At 40.7% G+C, this 16,595-nt stretch overlaps 1 protein-coding gene across 3 annotated transcripts in view; it reads left to right on the top strand.

Moving 5' to 3' along the window:
* The first annotated feature begins 2,276 nt into the window (after positions 1-2,276).
* Positions 2,277-16,595, top strand: part of pvrl2l (PVR cell adhesion molecule related 2 like) — a 376,118-nt gene continuing 361,799 nt past the window's right edge. Inside the window, exon 1 of one of the 3 annotated variants that reach the window (XM_085395491.1) lies at positions 2,277-2,980. In XM_085395491.1, coding sequence (XP_085251617.1) covers positions 2,893-2,980 — 88 coding nt within the window. In that variant the 5' untranslated portion in view covers positions 2,277-2,892. The remainder of the gene's footprint in view (positions 2,981-16,595) is intronic. The other 2 variants (XM_085395490.1, XM_085395489.1) reach the window with 2 other exon arrangements.

The raw sequence follows: 16,595 nt of genomic DNA on the forward strand, positions 1-16,595 counted from the left end.
TTTAAGTAATTTAGTCGAACTGTCTGTTTGTGAAACGACTGAATTGATGTTACCATTATTCCATCTAGCCATCCAATGTGTGAATAAACAGTCACCTGTATTATTCACTGGCATAAACTAAAGATTTTATATTGGATAGTGTTTTATTTTAAATCACTATAAAACACAAACAGCATTAGAAATATTTCCCACTGCAGTATTTTGGAGTTATGACTCAATCACACAGTTAATTGAGCTTCGCCTCTACAGTGTGTTGCTGTGAACAGAGTAACTTTCTCAGTCAATCTGCTGGTACAACTTATTTCAGCAGAAACTTTAAAAAGCACTGCAGTGGATTTCAAAGATGGTCCTTATCGTCTTAAACAGACAGGCAAACGTCCTCTGTGTGTGGAGGAGAACCATTTCTGTCTTTAAAAAAACCCGCAGCATCACTGTTTCTGTGGAAGGGACAACAAAGTAAATGACGGCATCCATCTAGAGAGACTTAACCCCCACCACTGCAATCCCTTACGACTTTTTCGCGTGTGTTGCAAACCTGAATTTATGTGTGCAATTTCTTTTGTAGTTCTTTTGGACAAAGAAACAAAATACATCATATAAAGTGGAAATCTGAATGTTTATGCAGACGATGGAGGTTTGAGTTGTCTCCAAAGCTTTTCTAGAAGTCAAATTGTTGCTGTGCAGTACTTTGGGACTTACTTACACTACGACAACCAAAAAAGAAGCTAAATGAATATGTTTAACATCAGATTTCATTAAAAATACACCTGAGAAAATAAAACAGCAAAAATCTGGATTCTATAAATTGAAATCTGGATTTGAAAGTTTAGTTTTCTCCATTTGATGGTTTGCATTTGCATTAATAGTAGCTCATAATCTCTTTGATGTTTCCTTGAGATGTTTCTTTTAATATTTTTGTCTTCTTTTGAGCCATAATGATGGGATATCACACTTATATACATTTCACATTCTCTTTAATCTTCTGGAATATTGGATTTGTGCTGCATTAGTATTATTATTTTAACATATCAATATCTGTTTACATTTTTTTTTTGGGGGGGGGGGGGGTCACCTTGTGTAGTTGTAGAAGGATGACTATTCCAACTACAGAAGGGTTTGTCTCTCTTTGGAATGCCTTCAACAAGGCTTCCCCTGTGAGCTGAGCACCTGCTTCCGCTCAGTTCTTAGAAAACTTTGGCTAGAAAACCATTACAATAAGCATTATGTGAAGTCCACGGAGACATCACATCTGATGTGAACAATATGACCTTTATTGATTCATAGCAGGCACACTAAACCCCCCTCGGTGATGTCTACTGTTTACTATATTCCTCACTCACATAGTCAGATGATTTATCACTAAATCGAAGGGCAGAAGTCAATAATGACTTTGATCCATGATAACCAGCTTCAGTTACCATTTGCTGACAAAGCTTCTCGGTGATTTTAATAAATTACTTTGATGATTTCTTGGCTGCTGGTCAGACAGAGTAACCAATGTGAAGACACTGCTTTCATTGCAAACATTTTCATCATTTCATTTGTTTCTACATGATGAACAAACTGTGATTAATCTGTAGTAGAAAATGTGGCAATAGAGGTGGTCTGTTAAAATTAGTATAACAAAAGCTATTATCATAGATCATGTAATTATTAATATAATCCAAAAAGCAACAATTAAATGTTATAGATGGTCTCTTCCATAAAGGGAAATTTGCTATCAAAGATTTACCTTGAGTGCACGAGAGCTCAAACTTCTGATGGTTGAGTGCATGAAGTATGTTACAGAGAGTTGGGGAAACACAGACCTAAAACTCTCACAGTTTGTAGGACATTTGTTCAGAAAATAACAAGAACTGTGGATGAAATAAATGTACACTAATGTAACCTCCACACGATTAAGGGTTGCAGAAAATATTACCCAGAAGCCTGGGGACTTCAATTTAAGGACTCTGCTTGTAGAGTATGAAAGGCTACTTGTTTTTGCTTGCCCTAAATAAAAAGGTGCGATTGGATTATAAGTAGTTCCCCAACACTAGTTTATATAGTCATATGTGGGAAATCCGGAAATAACCAGTAACCGTGTGAATAAGCGGCAGCTCCGGGGAAAGTACGGAATCTTCGCTGAAAAGTGAAACAGAAACAAATAAAAAAATATTATAAGCATGAAATTAAAATACTTAACTGCTTAAAAGATTCTATGTCGTTACTCTGTATCACGACGATGCTCCATCTCCAACAGTGAAAATCTGCTCCAACACACGCACGCACACGTGCGCGCGCACATATACACAAACAAGCGGCAGGTGTCAGCAGAACACACCCGGAGCTCACAGCACAGGTATGCAGATGCGTCCCTTCTGTATTTCTAACCTTTTAAACTGCACCGCGCTCGGATTGTGCGTCTGTGGCTGTGAGGGTTCAGTATTGCGGCTGAAGTCCTCTTGGTGACGCTCTGCTGACATCACTTTGATATTCCCCCACTCAGCTCTCCGCATCAGACACACGGAGCTCCAGCACTCTCACACACACTCCGTCCACACTTTGTTTCCATTTCGCTCCGCTCGCCTTGTACAAGACGCACCGGCACAAAAACACAGCCACCGGCTGCCTGCGCACTGCGGCCGGTCCACGTGGGGAGGGCTCTGACTCTTCCTGTCATTAACAGAATTAAAGCAAAGGACAGAGAAACTAATCACGGTCCAGACTGAGGAGAGGCGCGCTCAGAGCGGCAGGAGGAGAGAGAAGCTGTAACTTGGCTGCTTTCAGCGCAGGCGGTCTGAACTGAGCTCGAAGTTTCTTGGCTGATCGGAGAAGGAATAATTTGGAGCCCAGCTGAAACACACGGCGCTGTTGTGGATATTACGTCCACCTTATCTCCTGTGTATAAGAATGGCGAGAGATTACGCAGCGCGCTGCCCGGTGTATCCGATGAGAAACGCTTGGCTGGTGGCAGTAGCGGTCCTGCTTGCAGCCCAAGGTAAGTGTGAACGAGCCCAGCTGTGTTTCTTACAATGGAAGTCCCGTCAGTTCTTCGCCTCCTGTAGCCTCTTGTTCTCTGTAGCAACCCCCGGCACTTTTCCAGCAGGGCAGCCCGCGTTCCCGGAGTGCTGGATGTTTGACGGTGCTGCTCAGAGCGCCGAGACCTATTGTAAAAGTTTATTGTCCGAGCTCTACATCAGATCTGTGTGTGCATGTGTGTGTGTGTTGAGTTTCGGTAAGCCACGACGCGAGGTGTGGCTCTCCTGGTTTGCGGTGTTTGTCCTAATTCCTCGCCGCTTTCGTCGGCAGGTGACTGTTCAGGAAACCTAATCCTCCCTGAGCCGCTACAAACCCTTACAGCACGGCTGACCTGAAATCTGTGTTTACCTGTCGGGAAGCGTGGCCGTGAAATGGGGCGCTATCACAACTGCCGGTCCGTTTACTCACCATTAGAGTAATGGCAAAAATTGGTCCTCGTCGTGTGGAGCAACAGGGTGTTGATGGGGAAACGCGTTCTCTGCGGGGGATGATTATGGCTCGGCCCCTGCTCTTGAGGTGGCCCTTCAGGAATAAATACCTTGTCAAGAGGGCTGCATGAATATCGACTACACGAACTGTATGAAAAATACACGAACTCCAGAATCATGGCAGAAGAAGCAGCCTTGCGAACACGCAGTGCATACAAATTTAAGAAGATAAAATGACGTAAATGTTAATATTATGATAAAAGGCACCCTGTAGTCAATTAAGAGACCAATACCAGAACATTTAGAGTAAAATATCTGAAAAAATTAATTCAGTGCTTTTCTTTTTTCAAATTAGACATCTTAAACCCAAATAAAACACATGTAAAACACTCAGAGTTGAATAAAGTGAGATAGGGGTCATAAAAACTTTAACTCCACTTTCTATATATCTACCTCTGTGCAGTGATGCATGTAACTGTGGCCAATATTGACTGATGGTATCAGCAAGTATCAGCCGAATGGTGCTGTGAACTTACTGTTAAGTGATGTAAGCACAATGCAAGACACTGTGTGAGTGTTTTATAAAACCTATAAGAAATAAGTTAGAGCAATATCCTGTGTTTTGGTATAGGAGGATTTAAAATGATTGTACGCGAAGTCCCGGATGCAGCACAGTGAGCCACAAAGAGCAGCTTGTTTGATGGATTTCATCTTTAAACTAAAAAGCTTCCTGATCAGCACCTTTGACACTCAGCGAATAAACATGTGCCAAAAATAACGTCCCTGTGAAGTTGTTGAGTGGCGCAGAGACATAATGGGATTATTAAGGAAACGGTGACAACGTTTTCCATAAAATAAAAGCAGGTATAAATAAACCTGCTCATGAATAACAGAAACACTTTGCTGTCACTATAAAACGCACCTTTGATGGATAGAAATAACAGTAATCGCGTACGGGAAAGGTCACTAAAAGACAAGGTTATCGCTGCATTTATGAGGTTTTTTCATGATTCTGTTTCCCTGTACTGGAATGTCTTTACTCTGATTTTGTTGTATTTGTGATTTTAAGTTGAGATGTTAAAACAACACAGATTAGGTGTTGTAGTTTATTGCTGTTTAGATGGCATATTGACGTACCTGACTTGTTATCAGCACTGTTGCACTTGAATGGCTTTTCTAACTAGTCAAAGTCAGTCTGCACACTGGAACTCTCAGTTATGTCCTTTTACCATGTTACAGATTAAACATTAGTGAAACAAACAATGCTATGTGTCACATGAATATGCACGGTTTCTCAAAAGTACCTTAGATTCAACTAAATATTTACTTTAATGTGCACACTCGTGTACTTTCTTGGGACTTTCCAAAGTCTTTACCGACTTCAGCGGCTGTTTATGGGAATTTTCACAGTTGTAAACCAGTGTTTCAGATTATTCAGACAAGAAGAACCACAAGAATTTACAAATATGCTGTAATCCCCAACAGAAACTACTTTGAAAGTTTTTTCCCCCCACTGGAACCAGCTCCAATATTTATAACAGCAGGTAGTCGGGCTATAGTGATCGGCGTTAGCCTGCTCTGTCAGCATGAATCTGTCAGCCTGTTGTTTGCACCTGGGTATAACTAATATCATCTGTCAGAGCTCTCCAAAATTTTCACTGAGGAAAAAGAAGATGGGTCATTATGGAGCTGGAAGATATGTCATCTTGTGCCTTGACGTGCCTTGACGCACCTTGGAGACATGCCTGTGAGATCAAAGCAAACGGGAGGGCAAGTTATTTCGAGCCGGGGAGCCACAGAATCCTTCTTTGCATTTCGCTGTAGCATCTGTTGCATAACCGGTGATGGCGTGAACTGTTATTGGCGCCGAGTTTACAAGGCAGGAGGAAGATTTAATCTCGATTAGAACTAGCTGTGTAATGACATCCTTTCTCTTCCTGCGTTTTTGGAGCAATGTAAGAACGAGAAAACCCCAGTGAAGGAGAGCGTTCTGCTTTAGACCCCATGCTGTAAGCTCTCTAACACAGGTTGGAGAGAGGATGACAGATATTCAGCTGAGACTCTGCTACATTGGGTCTGTATTGTTAAAAAGCTGTCAGATTGTCATGACAGTATCCCCACAGGTTATGAATTCATTTTAACATGCAACAACACAACTGTCTCGTCTGAGGAAGAACATCTACACTCACGCTGCAGCTGCTTAGAAAGCGAGCTGCTGACAGAGGCTTGATTTTTCCAAGATTGCCCTGGCATATGAGGAAACAATTCGAAAGCGAGTTGTGTGCATAGATGATCGTTGTATGTTTACATGGCAAATGCAATTGCGTAATTATGTGGAAAATTAACAAGCACTTTGCAAAAGGGGTCAACGGCAGCCGTGAAACCTTGACTGTAATATTGAAAGAGGAATGTTAACCTTCATAAAAAAGGCAAAATAGAGTTAAGAGGATATCATTGTGCAGCAATGATAATTAAGTCTCTTCAGGTAACCACCCCCTCCCCTTCGTGTCTCAATAGGCCCGATCCTGTGCTGAAATGTCAATGATGATGAGTCCCCTCGACGGCTCTGCAGAGACGGAGGGCTGATTAGCTTATCACTTGGAGAGCAGGCGGACGATGATTATCGCCCTCAGAGCAGCACAGCCTGATTATCGAGAGCTCTTATTAATGACTCATCTTTAGCTTTGCATTGCGCTATGTTGTTGTTTGCATATTTGTGTAGCCAGTGCTACACAAGCTCCAGTATCCATCTGTGATGGCTTTACTCCATGTGGGAATCACTGCAGAGGATCTCAGGGATGAAAAAGTCTTAAACGTTCATGTTGACCTACCTTCTTGCCTTAAAGGGCAAAACCCAAAACATACATCTGCATTTCTTTTTACATCGTCACGCCTTCATTTAAAAAAAACAAAAAAACAACATTTTAGATGTAGCTCTGTAATTTTTAAACATCCTGATATGCACTAGAGACACTATATAGAGCATCTCATCTGGCCTGGGAATGGCTCTGGATCCCCCAGGAGGAGCTAAAAATTGAAGCTGTAGACAGCGACAGCTGGACAACCTCGCTTTGCATGCAACCGCTGCAGTCCGACTCTGGATAAACGGCAAAGGGTAGAGGGACGCGCAGCAAGTTTTAGTGCTGTAATTAAAATTCAGAAACAACATAAAATTGAAAAAATCAAGAGTTCAAGACGTTCATCTGTGAGCTGCACATTACAGCCGATTGTGCGCTCTTGGCCTTTGGGATAGGCGCACAGTTATTTTAATTTTTCTCCATGCAGGATATTTTCATTTATTAATAACTGGAATAAGCCTAGAGGCTTTAAAAAAATCCAAATTTTTTCGAAAGCAAAGGGCAGTTTGTATAAAATATTCCAGCAATTTTCTCAGTTTAAAAAACATATTTTGCTTCTTTGCATAAATCCTGGTTGAATACTAAGATAAGATAAGATAAGATAAGATAGAACTTTATTAATCCCTCGGGTGGGTTCCTCTGGGAAATTCGATTTCCAAAAAAGCACAGCACTGACAGAAGTTACAGAGTTATACACACACACATATATATAAATACAGAGACAATATAAATAAAATATACGAAGGGGATAAATAGAATAATAGAATACTATGTAGCAACCTGACCCTGGAGCCTCTGTTAGCTTTAAAAAGTGGTCTGTAGCGCAAAGGTCCCAGGCCCACTGTGGTCGATGATGTCAGACAGACAAAATGTCAAGAAGTGTATCTGGGGAGAACTGATGCTCTGTGTGTTTGTGGAGAGGTTTGAGGCAGTGGTTGTCATTGTTGCCATGAGAGTTGATCATAGGTATCGTTGCTGGGTTAAAATGTCAACGACCGTGCAAAGCAGCTGGATGCTCTGCAAGTTCCTACTCGGAAGGGCTTAATGATGTGTTTTTAGCATGTGATATTTCCCCCTTAACTGTTAAAAACCTTCATATTCATAACACTAATGACCTTGCTGAACAGAATAGTTAAGGACGCACCAGTCGGGAAAGTCTAGGCTGATGCCGATGTTTAAAAATGACAATTTAGCAGATGTGCAATGCGAATGGTTTTTAAATGTCGTTGTTATTTATTTCCCCATTTGTCACGGGAAAAAGAGAAATCAAAAAGCAACTGCACTGTTTTCAGTCTTCCAACTCTTCGTCACACAATCACGCATTGAGTGATTGATGTGACACAATGGTTTAGCATCAGCCGCTGCCATATTTAAATGTCTTATTTGCTGAAGAGCCAATGGCTGCTAAAGAAGCCATTATTATCCAGGGCATGACTACAGACTCGGTAATCAAAACTACTGAAACGTAAGAAAAATCAGTTGCAAAGTCATACAGTAAACTTATTTTCACACATGCGTTGGGGTCCAAAACATTTCAAACATAATTTAACCATCTGACATCTTTAGCCTGTCAGCTTCTTTTTACTAAGCCTGTGTGATATTTGATCGAGAACTGAGTCGGTATTTTCCTGGAGATTTTACAGAAAGCTGGTGGACTTTGCATCCTGCCTCTTGCATGTTTTACCTAGCCAGCACTCTTGCCAGGACTAGACTATTTACAGCTGTTGAGAGTGTGTCCTGTTGTCTGCTAAATGTGAGAAAGAGAAACGCTGTCCTGAGTTTGTCTGTGAAAACAGCTTAAGTCAAGTTTAATCTGACACCCGCCACAATACAGGCTGCTCTCACATTGGGACCTGCAGTTAAAAGGCTCAAGACTCAAATGCCAAAGGCTCTTCCTGCTGAGGGTGAAAATCATCAGGAGCAGATCGCTGATGCCCGTTGAGAGCTTGTGAAAGATTCGCACACTACACACGCTGTTTAGTAATATGGACTGCTGTTTGTGTTTGCACGACTTTGTTTTTGTCTGTGTCAGAATCGATACATGCGGCGATGATTATCACCCAGCATAAAATGAAGTCTTATTGCTTATAAAAAAACTTTTCCTTTTAATTGCAGCTTTTCACTTCTTAATTTTTGGCTCTAGGTTTTGTTATTGATCAAAGATTAAAATCTTAATGACTTCCCACGACTCTTTGTGGGCCAGTGAATGATGAACTATTGAGTTTGTATTGCGGGATCTTGCATAATACGTTTGGCTTGTGTTTGTGCCATCAAAGAAGTAGTTTCAAAAATCTCTAGTGCAGCTCTTACAGCCAGGGGTAGACTTTGGCTTGGTAGGTCACTCTCAGAAATTTTAAACTTGTTGCCATGGATACAGCTTTTGTGTCCGAGACAATATCACAAGCCTGTATTGTGTGTGTGTCTTTGCATGTCCTAAAAAAGAAGGTGTGCAGTTATAATTAGTGGGAATATTTCGGAGTTTGGGTTGATGTAAGAAGCTCAATCCGCCCAGCTTACTACAGGAAGCAGGTTTTACTTCATCACCGTGGGTGCCAAAGAGCCAGCAAGCATGTGTCTGCACTTGGTCAGCAATTTTCCTTTTTCTTTTTTCTTCTTTTTTTTCCACCTCTGAGGAAACGGGTTACTAAGCAAATTCCAGATCACATTTCTAGACATAAAGCGTATCATGGCTAACACCTTGGCATTCCTTTGTGATTCTACAGCAAACAGGTGTCAGTGGGAAGAGGGATTACAGAGCGTAGCAACAGGAAGAGGGCCATGAATCACAATGGAGCTGATCCAAGGATGGTCGGAGCACGGTTTATTCTTACAGGGTCCAGTCAGGTTTCACAGCATCACGAATGCCTTTGCAGATGACGTAAAAATGCACACACAAAGTCTCTTGCATACATACTCACACGATCAGTGTGGCCTCCTTTGCTAGTTTGACTTTTACCTGCATGCAGAGTAAAAAAATGGCCTTTCATACCCTGCTCAGTTTTCATTTTCCCATTCTTTTATTCAGGCATTCTTCCTCCCTGTCTTATTCTCGCTCCCTCTCTTTCACACTCATTCTTTTGCTCACGACCCTATTTTCAGTCGGCCTGGCTGGCTGCTGCTCCGTGGCGGCTCCCAAGCGGGGGCCCTTTTGTTGGAACAGCTTTGGTGGAATTAAAAAGGGTGCCAAGACAACCCCCCCACCCCAACTCTACTCTTCCTCTCTCAATCCACTCTTCTGCTTTCAGTTCTTCTAGGCCTCATTGTTTAGAAAGGGAGGGAGGGAGCTAGAGGGGAAATTCAAAAGTGTGAAAGTGTTTAGACAAGCGTCCCTGTTCTGTGTCCTAGTCTGTCCTCAGCATTCCCGTTACACAGACCACACCGACCTGCGTCCTTCCTTTCCTCCTGTTTATTCACCTCTCCAGATATAGCCTGCTGGTGACAAAATGGAAATTGCTTTTTACCATTTGTGTGCGAGTGCAGCGACCGGTCAGGCTGCGGCGTGACTTTGTGACATTTGCAGTTGTACCCATGTGGGCGATTAATAATTACAGTAACATTGTTTGCTTCACTTACATCATTATGGAGCTCCTGCAATGACTTTTTCCAATTGAGAAATTTAAGGCAGCGGTCTTGCTTTCCAAAATTGGACCATGTTGGCAGTCACTAAATCACTACTGGCACATTGCTAATCGTTGGTGAAAAGAGCCATTCTGGACAATGTGCAAGATGATTAAAGTGTCCATGTCTTTAATGAACAAAACATCAGAATACATTTTAAAACAGGAGTAACTGAATCATCTGACATTTACGATCCTCATAAAATAAAAAATTACCTTCTTAAACCAGATTGCAGTAACTGGAAAAAAGGGTCTATTTCTCTTCCATTACCTTTTACCACTCTGTCAACAGGTCACATGATACCATTTATTTAAGCAATGAAATGCATGGTTTTAGATATACTTCTTTTTATTTGACCACTAAATAAATCCTTTTTACCATATTATTAGAGATCCATAAGGTTTTATGAGACATGGTCAAGGACACGCTGTAGCCTCAAAGGATTCTGGGGGTACTGGACTGAAATGGGATCTGGGGAGGCCGGAGACCGTCTCAGTGCTTTGGGCTCTTGGTGGTGCTTCCTACACAGTTTTTGTGGTTTGGTGGGATACATAGTTATATAGTGATGTGGCCTGCTATTGGAGTGCTTTTGCTATAGTTTAATTTGCCTGCATCCAAGTAGCATCCAGATCAATGCCAGGACCATTTGTTTCCCTGCTGAACACTGGATTATAACAAGACGATCAATGTTATCCCCATCACCTCTCCGTGGTTCTAATACTGTGGTATATTGGTGTAAAAATACAGTATATTTTCTTATTAAGTGAAAGAGAGGAATCTTATATCATAGCAGAAAGACTTCTTTCTCAGCACAAGTGAGAAAATGAAATGGCTTCAGCCTTAATGCAGTCTTTGGCCTTGATCACAGATTGCTTTTTATCTCAAATAACAGAGTGAAATTTATTTGCTAAAAAAAGACATTGAACATAACATCACCTACTATCAATCTTTTCGTGTCTGCCAGTTTCAGAATTGGTCATGTCCATTCTTCTAGTTGATTGAATCGAAATTGAAACCTACTTCACTGTTGTGGATTTTTATTCCTGCAAACCAGTATGATATATATATAAAAAAAGAAGTTCATTTCCTGTTATAGTTCAAGTGCAAGCTCTAGAAAGGGCAGGGCATTTCGGTGTTGTTCCTGGATCCTCTTCTTTTTTTTCTCTTATTTGTAATAGCAAATATTCATTTTCAGTTCTTCATTCAGTGTGGCATAATGTTGGCCTTCTGTTTGACCTCCTAAAACTGTTGAACTCACTGTTGAACTTCAAGAGTTTTACAACTCCTGGAATTTCCTGACATTTGGTGAAAAAAAGCATGGAAAGGAAAATCTGTGTCTTAGGGGAATGAAGAACGCTAACATCTCACTAAAGTAATCGATTTGATTTGGAAGATTATAAAAAGCGGTTTTATCTTGGCTTTTCAGCCTGGAGACTGTTCTAGCAACAAGTTCTAGAGGTCAGTGGCTAACCAGCCAGTAGAGAGTGAGCAAATGAGCAAAAGAGAGAGAGATAAAGAGATAGAAAGGGTGGGTCGGTGATGGTGGTGGGAGATCTGTTTGTACTGATGAAATGTTAAAATGAAACTGGGCTGAAGACAAGGATTTGTGCACCTCTAACACTCTGGCTCGTCTCTCACCTCTGTTAACATCTTCAATATCACTGCCTGAACCAAATGCATCCCCGATGCACGCACATGCATGTGCACGTCTGTCGATGGGAGCCATCCTGATCAGCTGCGTCTGCTCTGACAGTGTTGTTTCTTATTTGCATAATACAAGCTAACATCTCTTCCCCTTTCCATGTTCACAAGTGACTACTGTTTAAACAGCCCATTTGTATTCAAGTCACATGCACATTAAAAGAGAATACCAGTGTCATTTAGAGTTACAGCCCATTTACTACCTTCTCTTTCTAGTGTATGTTTCCCCCCGATCATTCTGCAATGCATGCCATATGTAATTAGATCATTTTTAGGTCATTTTTCAATATATAGCCTGTGGTTATTTCAAACCTGGCTGCAAATGAATTGGCTGTCCTGGCAGACAAAGCAGTTGCATGCAAAAGAAGCCATGGATATGACAATTAAGTTTGTCAGGCTGCATATATTTCAGGGATTATTTCCTGGCAGAGACTGTCATGCCTTATGTGGCTGTCAGTCACCTGACAGGAAACAGTCTACATTTATATTAACAACAGGACTTGGTTTCCTGTCAGGCTTCAGTGAGAGACATTGAAATATTCTCTTTGCTAGGAGAGGTCACTGAATGTGCAGAACGATAAGCAAACGGATGCTTGAATGTGCAAACAGTAACCTAGAAAAACAATAGAAACATCCGCCTGCATATAAGTGTACCCTTTAAGAAAGTTAATAGTTGTCTTCCTATAGTGCATTACTTCTGTTACCTTCGTGCATGCCTTTATCCTCACAGCACACTTTAAAACATTTTAAGGCTTTTCTTTAATGTTAAGATGTCATCCAGAGATTGAAATATCTGCATAGCTTGATGCCTCTAAGTGCATTTCTATATATAGTCTTTTTATAGCAAGAGTTGTAGAAAGGGTTCAATAGAGCCTTTTGTGGCTTAAGTGGAAACTGTGAAAGATGTGTGTGTGTGTTTGGTGTCTGAAGTTTAAAATCTGTATGGATGGAATTAAGGGAGCCCGCTAAAGCTCTGTAACTCTCGCCTCATCTGCTCTTGTGGCGAGGGGCTCAAGGCTACATTAGCTACTGCTAAGACTAAGCTGAGTGTTTGACCGAGCTGTTGGAAATTACGTTTGGGTAAATTTGGCTCTGTGTTTTGATGGGGCAGCACGCATGTAATAAGATCTGTTGTGTTGATTTTAATCTAAAAAACGGTATGATTATAGGAGTGCTATAGGAATGTAGCATTCAAGTAGTGAAGTCTAGCAAAAGTACAGATGATGGGTCCGTTATCCTCAGGTGGCATAGTCGATACCTTCCCATGTCTATTAGCACAACTCTAAATATTATGTATATGATAAAAATGTTGTAATCTGAGGACTGTATAAAGCCACAATATGATATTTCTATATGTATACTGAATTCTGTCCACGTGACCCAAAAATAACTGCTTCATCTCACATCCAAACAGTATATCCCGATGTGGAATCAGGCTTCCTCATTCCTTGTCTTTTCCTTGGGGTTGCTTCCCAGTCTCATTACGTGCTCCTGCATCTATGCTTCTGCACCTCCCCAAGTCAGATGTTGGTGGAAAGTTTTAGTTTGACAGCTGCAGAACAATGTTTTGCCTTTCTTAGTTTCTCAGTTTCTTCTCCATCCCACTCCCCGCCTAGAGCAAACTAATTCTTGACTTTCCTATCTCAGATCTAAATCTGAGGGTCAACTCTTTAAATACACAATTCACTGAGCTGAATTTCTCCCGTGAATCCAAAACTGAGTTTTTCTCTTTTTGCACAGAAAAAGGTTGATGTTCTTTTGACATTAAACTAATCAGTATTCCAGACAGAAGCAGACATCCGGTCTTTTGGTGGCCGCCAATAAAGGTTTTCTTTTGCATGATAGAATTACCGGGTTTATTCAAAAGGAGGGTTTTCCTTCTTTAATGATATATTATTGTCAAATGACTCGATATTGCCCGGTGCTTTTCTACAGGCCCTGTGGGCTTTCTTCTCATAGCTCATTTCATTATTTCTCCTCCCTGCTGCTTTTGATGCTTACACTTACCTGTCAGTTAGTCAGTTTAAAGTATGTTTGGCTATTTCTTTCTGTCTTTCTGTCTTTCTTTCTTTTATCTAAGAGAGGATTCTGTCCAAGTCCTGCTTAATTAGACCAAATGAAAGTGCAAAACAGATTAGTGAGGCTAGTGCTTGTAAATAGCTTCTGCTGAACATCTGTCACCCTTGTAACCACTGTGTCCTTGTCGGCATCATGGGGCTCAGGATATACGTGGTGGTCAGATGGCTCTGCACAAATGTCTGTGTGTGTGTGTGTCTGTGAGAGAGAGAGAGTGTGAGTGTACTTGTAAGATTTTCTCTTAGGATCTGTATAACTTTTGTAACCTGAGAGTGAAGCCTGTTTTTGAAAATTTGGGCTATTTTTGCCTACTTGAAATTTAGAATAAGATTCTGTTCGAGGGTTCAGGTTAGATTTACTGAAGTTTTAAGTTTGCAGATTTTTGGCCAAGCACTTAGTTGCAATTCTTTGGATAAAGTGGTAACAAAGAGAACATTGCTATGATAGCGTGCAAGTGCATGTCTGCTATTTCTCTCTCTGTGTGTGTGCGTGCGCTTGTGACAAAGGCCCTCTGTTAGCTGCACTGATACAGCCACTGTGGACTATGTGATGGGTGAGGATGTGAGTCAATGTGACACACAGAGGCATGCACACACATCTTTAACCATCTTTTCTTCCTCTACCCCTGAGATCGTTCTTTTCTCATCTCCTAATATATATTGGAAATGGATCATAGCACATGGACTTAAATAATACTGCAATTGTCAAAACCCAAAACTCATTAATGACATAAAGCGCTTCACTGTGGCTCAAAAGACTTGTACACTCTAGTCACACATGAACTGCTTCCATGGGAGAAAACATTTATATTTCACAGGTTTTCACATTTTTTTAAAAAAGCACAGAAGGTTCTGATTTAAATTAGGAGACTCTCATTCCCTGAATGTTTTCTCCTATTTTAAGAAGCCTGGTTCATTTTCAATGCATTTATTAGTGCAGATGCATGCTCATTATAGAAAAAGAACAATAACTAAAGAGCTTAAACTGAGCAGTGTAAATCTGAAGCTATGGTTGATAAATGGTTTTAAATAAGGTTGGGGACAATGAAGGATAGTATAGCTGACTAGCAAAAATGAATAATGTGCTATTGTGAGCCAGGCAATTATGGCAATAATCTGCTAATCTGCCTGCCACATTGAAATTGGAATATCCTACCATCCATTTTCTAATACGCTTATGCTGTTTGATGCTGTGGGGAATGCAGCACATTTAAAGTAATGCACTGACTGAGAAGCGGTGCGCGCCCTTAAACCAGGTTGTGATATTTTACCTCAAGTCTGCCAAAAGTCTTAAAATTGAAAAATTTGAATAAAAACAACACCTTTATTTAAAAATGCTGGCATACACATATTTACCTGCTGTACTTAAAAAATACAGTGCCATGTTTATTAAAACATTTTATGTTCTTCTGTATTTGTTTGCATTGTTGCAAGCTAGCAGTCTTAGCAACACTAATAGATGGTCAAAACCTGCATAGGGTCATTTTAAATAAGAAATAATTGCAACCACAATAGGCCCTGCAGTCCATGGCGGGCAGTTCTTAACCTCTGCATCTTATTTTATTTAGTAACCGCACATCAGAGTGGATTAGCCAGCTGTCACAAATGAAGATTTTAGTGTTATTCTGGGGGGAATAACTCTTTGAATCTAAATTCTGAGTTTGTATTTTTTGTATAAATTTAAGTTGAGATATGAACCATGTTGTTTCCCAAAAATATGACATTTTCAAATAATTTAAAACCCTAAATAATACTCCAGGTTAGCAATATATTTGAGAAAAGGTAGTTAGCGCTAAAGATACCTGAAAGAAGAACTCCCAAAATTTTAGCTTTATTAGTAAAATGTTCGGTATAAAAAGAGAATCTGAAAGAAACAAGAAGTAAAATTAAGTGGGGCTCAGCATTGTGTGAAAGCCTGTGGCTAAATACTTTAACAATGTAGGGATAAACAAAGTGTAACCTTTGAAAAATCAGAATCAGAAATTGACTTTTTGTTGTGAGCTTACTGACAGGAGCTGTACGTGAATTTGATGAGGTTTTGTAAAACTGTAACTTTAATTTCTAATTACTGTCAACTAAAGCCAACAATAGGTGTCAAGGTGACAAAGGAGCGACTAAAGCATTGATACTGTTACTGCTTAAAGTTATAAAAACAGTTTGGAAAGTTGTATTGCTGTTTTATAAGTACAGTTTTAGCCATCGCCACAGCATGTAATTTTTTGAGATGGTCTCTCCTTTCATATTCGAGAAAGTGAATTTCACTGAGCCAGCGACTCTCCTCCTCCCTGCCATGGTGTTTGTGCTTACCTCAAAAAACTCCATTAACTAAGGAGCTTGGATTGGAAAATAGAAATGACTTGTGTGCCTGGGTTTCTGACCTCTCCACCCCCTCATCCCAGAGTCTATTTCCAGGTAGTGGGCTTTTCGAAATGTGAGGATGATTTCTTAATCCCCAGGGGTGCATCTGAGGATGGAAGCGAAATGCTTCAGCTGTTCTCGTTTCCCACCATGCAAGCGGCCTGATGGGTGGTAGACTGCCGACTGCCCAGTTAGCTGGACGGAGAGAAAAGTGTGCTAATGAGATGTGTGCTGCTCTTTCATGTGTGTCCTCTCCTCTTCGCAGCATGCCATTTCTCTGTGGGTGTCTAAGCTATAAGCTTCTAGGTTTCTGACTGTTAATGTACAAAGTGACCGTGCCTGAACTGAAAGTTAAATACGGTTGGAATTGAATCAGGCGTTTTTCAATATGAAAGGGAGTGTAAAGGGCCGTGTGCTAATGAGAGGGTTTGGATCATCATTCGTTCCTTACAGTCATCAGTGGCATAAAACCGGCCAACAGGAACAGAAGACAGAACAAGGACCGGGATGACAGCGCTCGCTAAAAGCTTAAACAA

The sequence above is a fragment of the Rhamphochromis longiceps genome, linkage group LG22 (assembly GCF_057381845.1).
Source record: "Rhamphochromis longiceps isolate RC_006_pf linkage group LG22, R_longiceps_female_GT1.1, whole genome shotgun sequence".
Lineage (NCBI taxonomy): Eukaryota > Metazoa > Chordata > Actinopteri > Cichliformes > Cichlidae > Rhamphochromis > Rhamphochromis longiceps.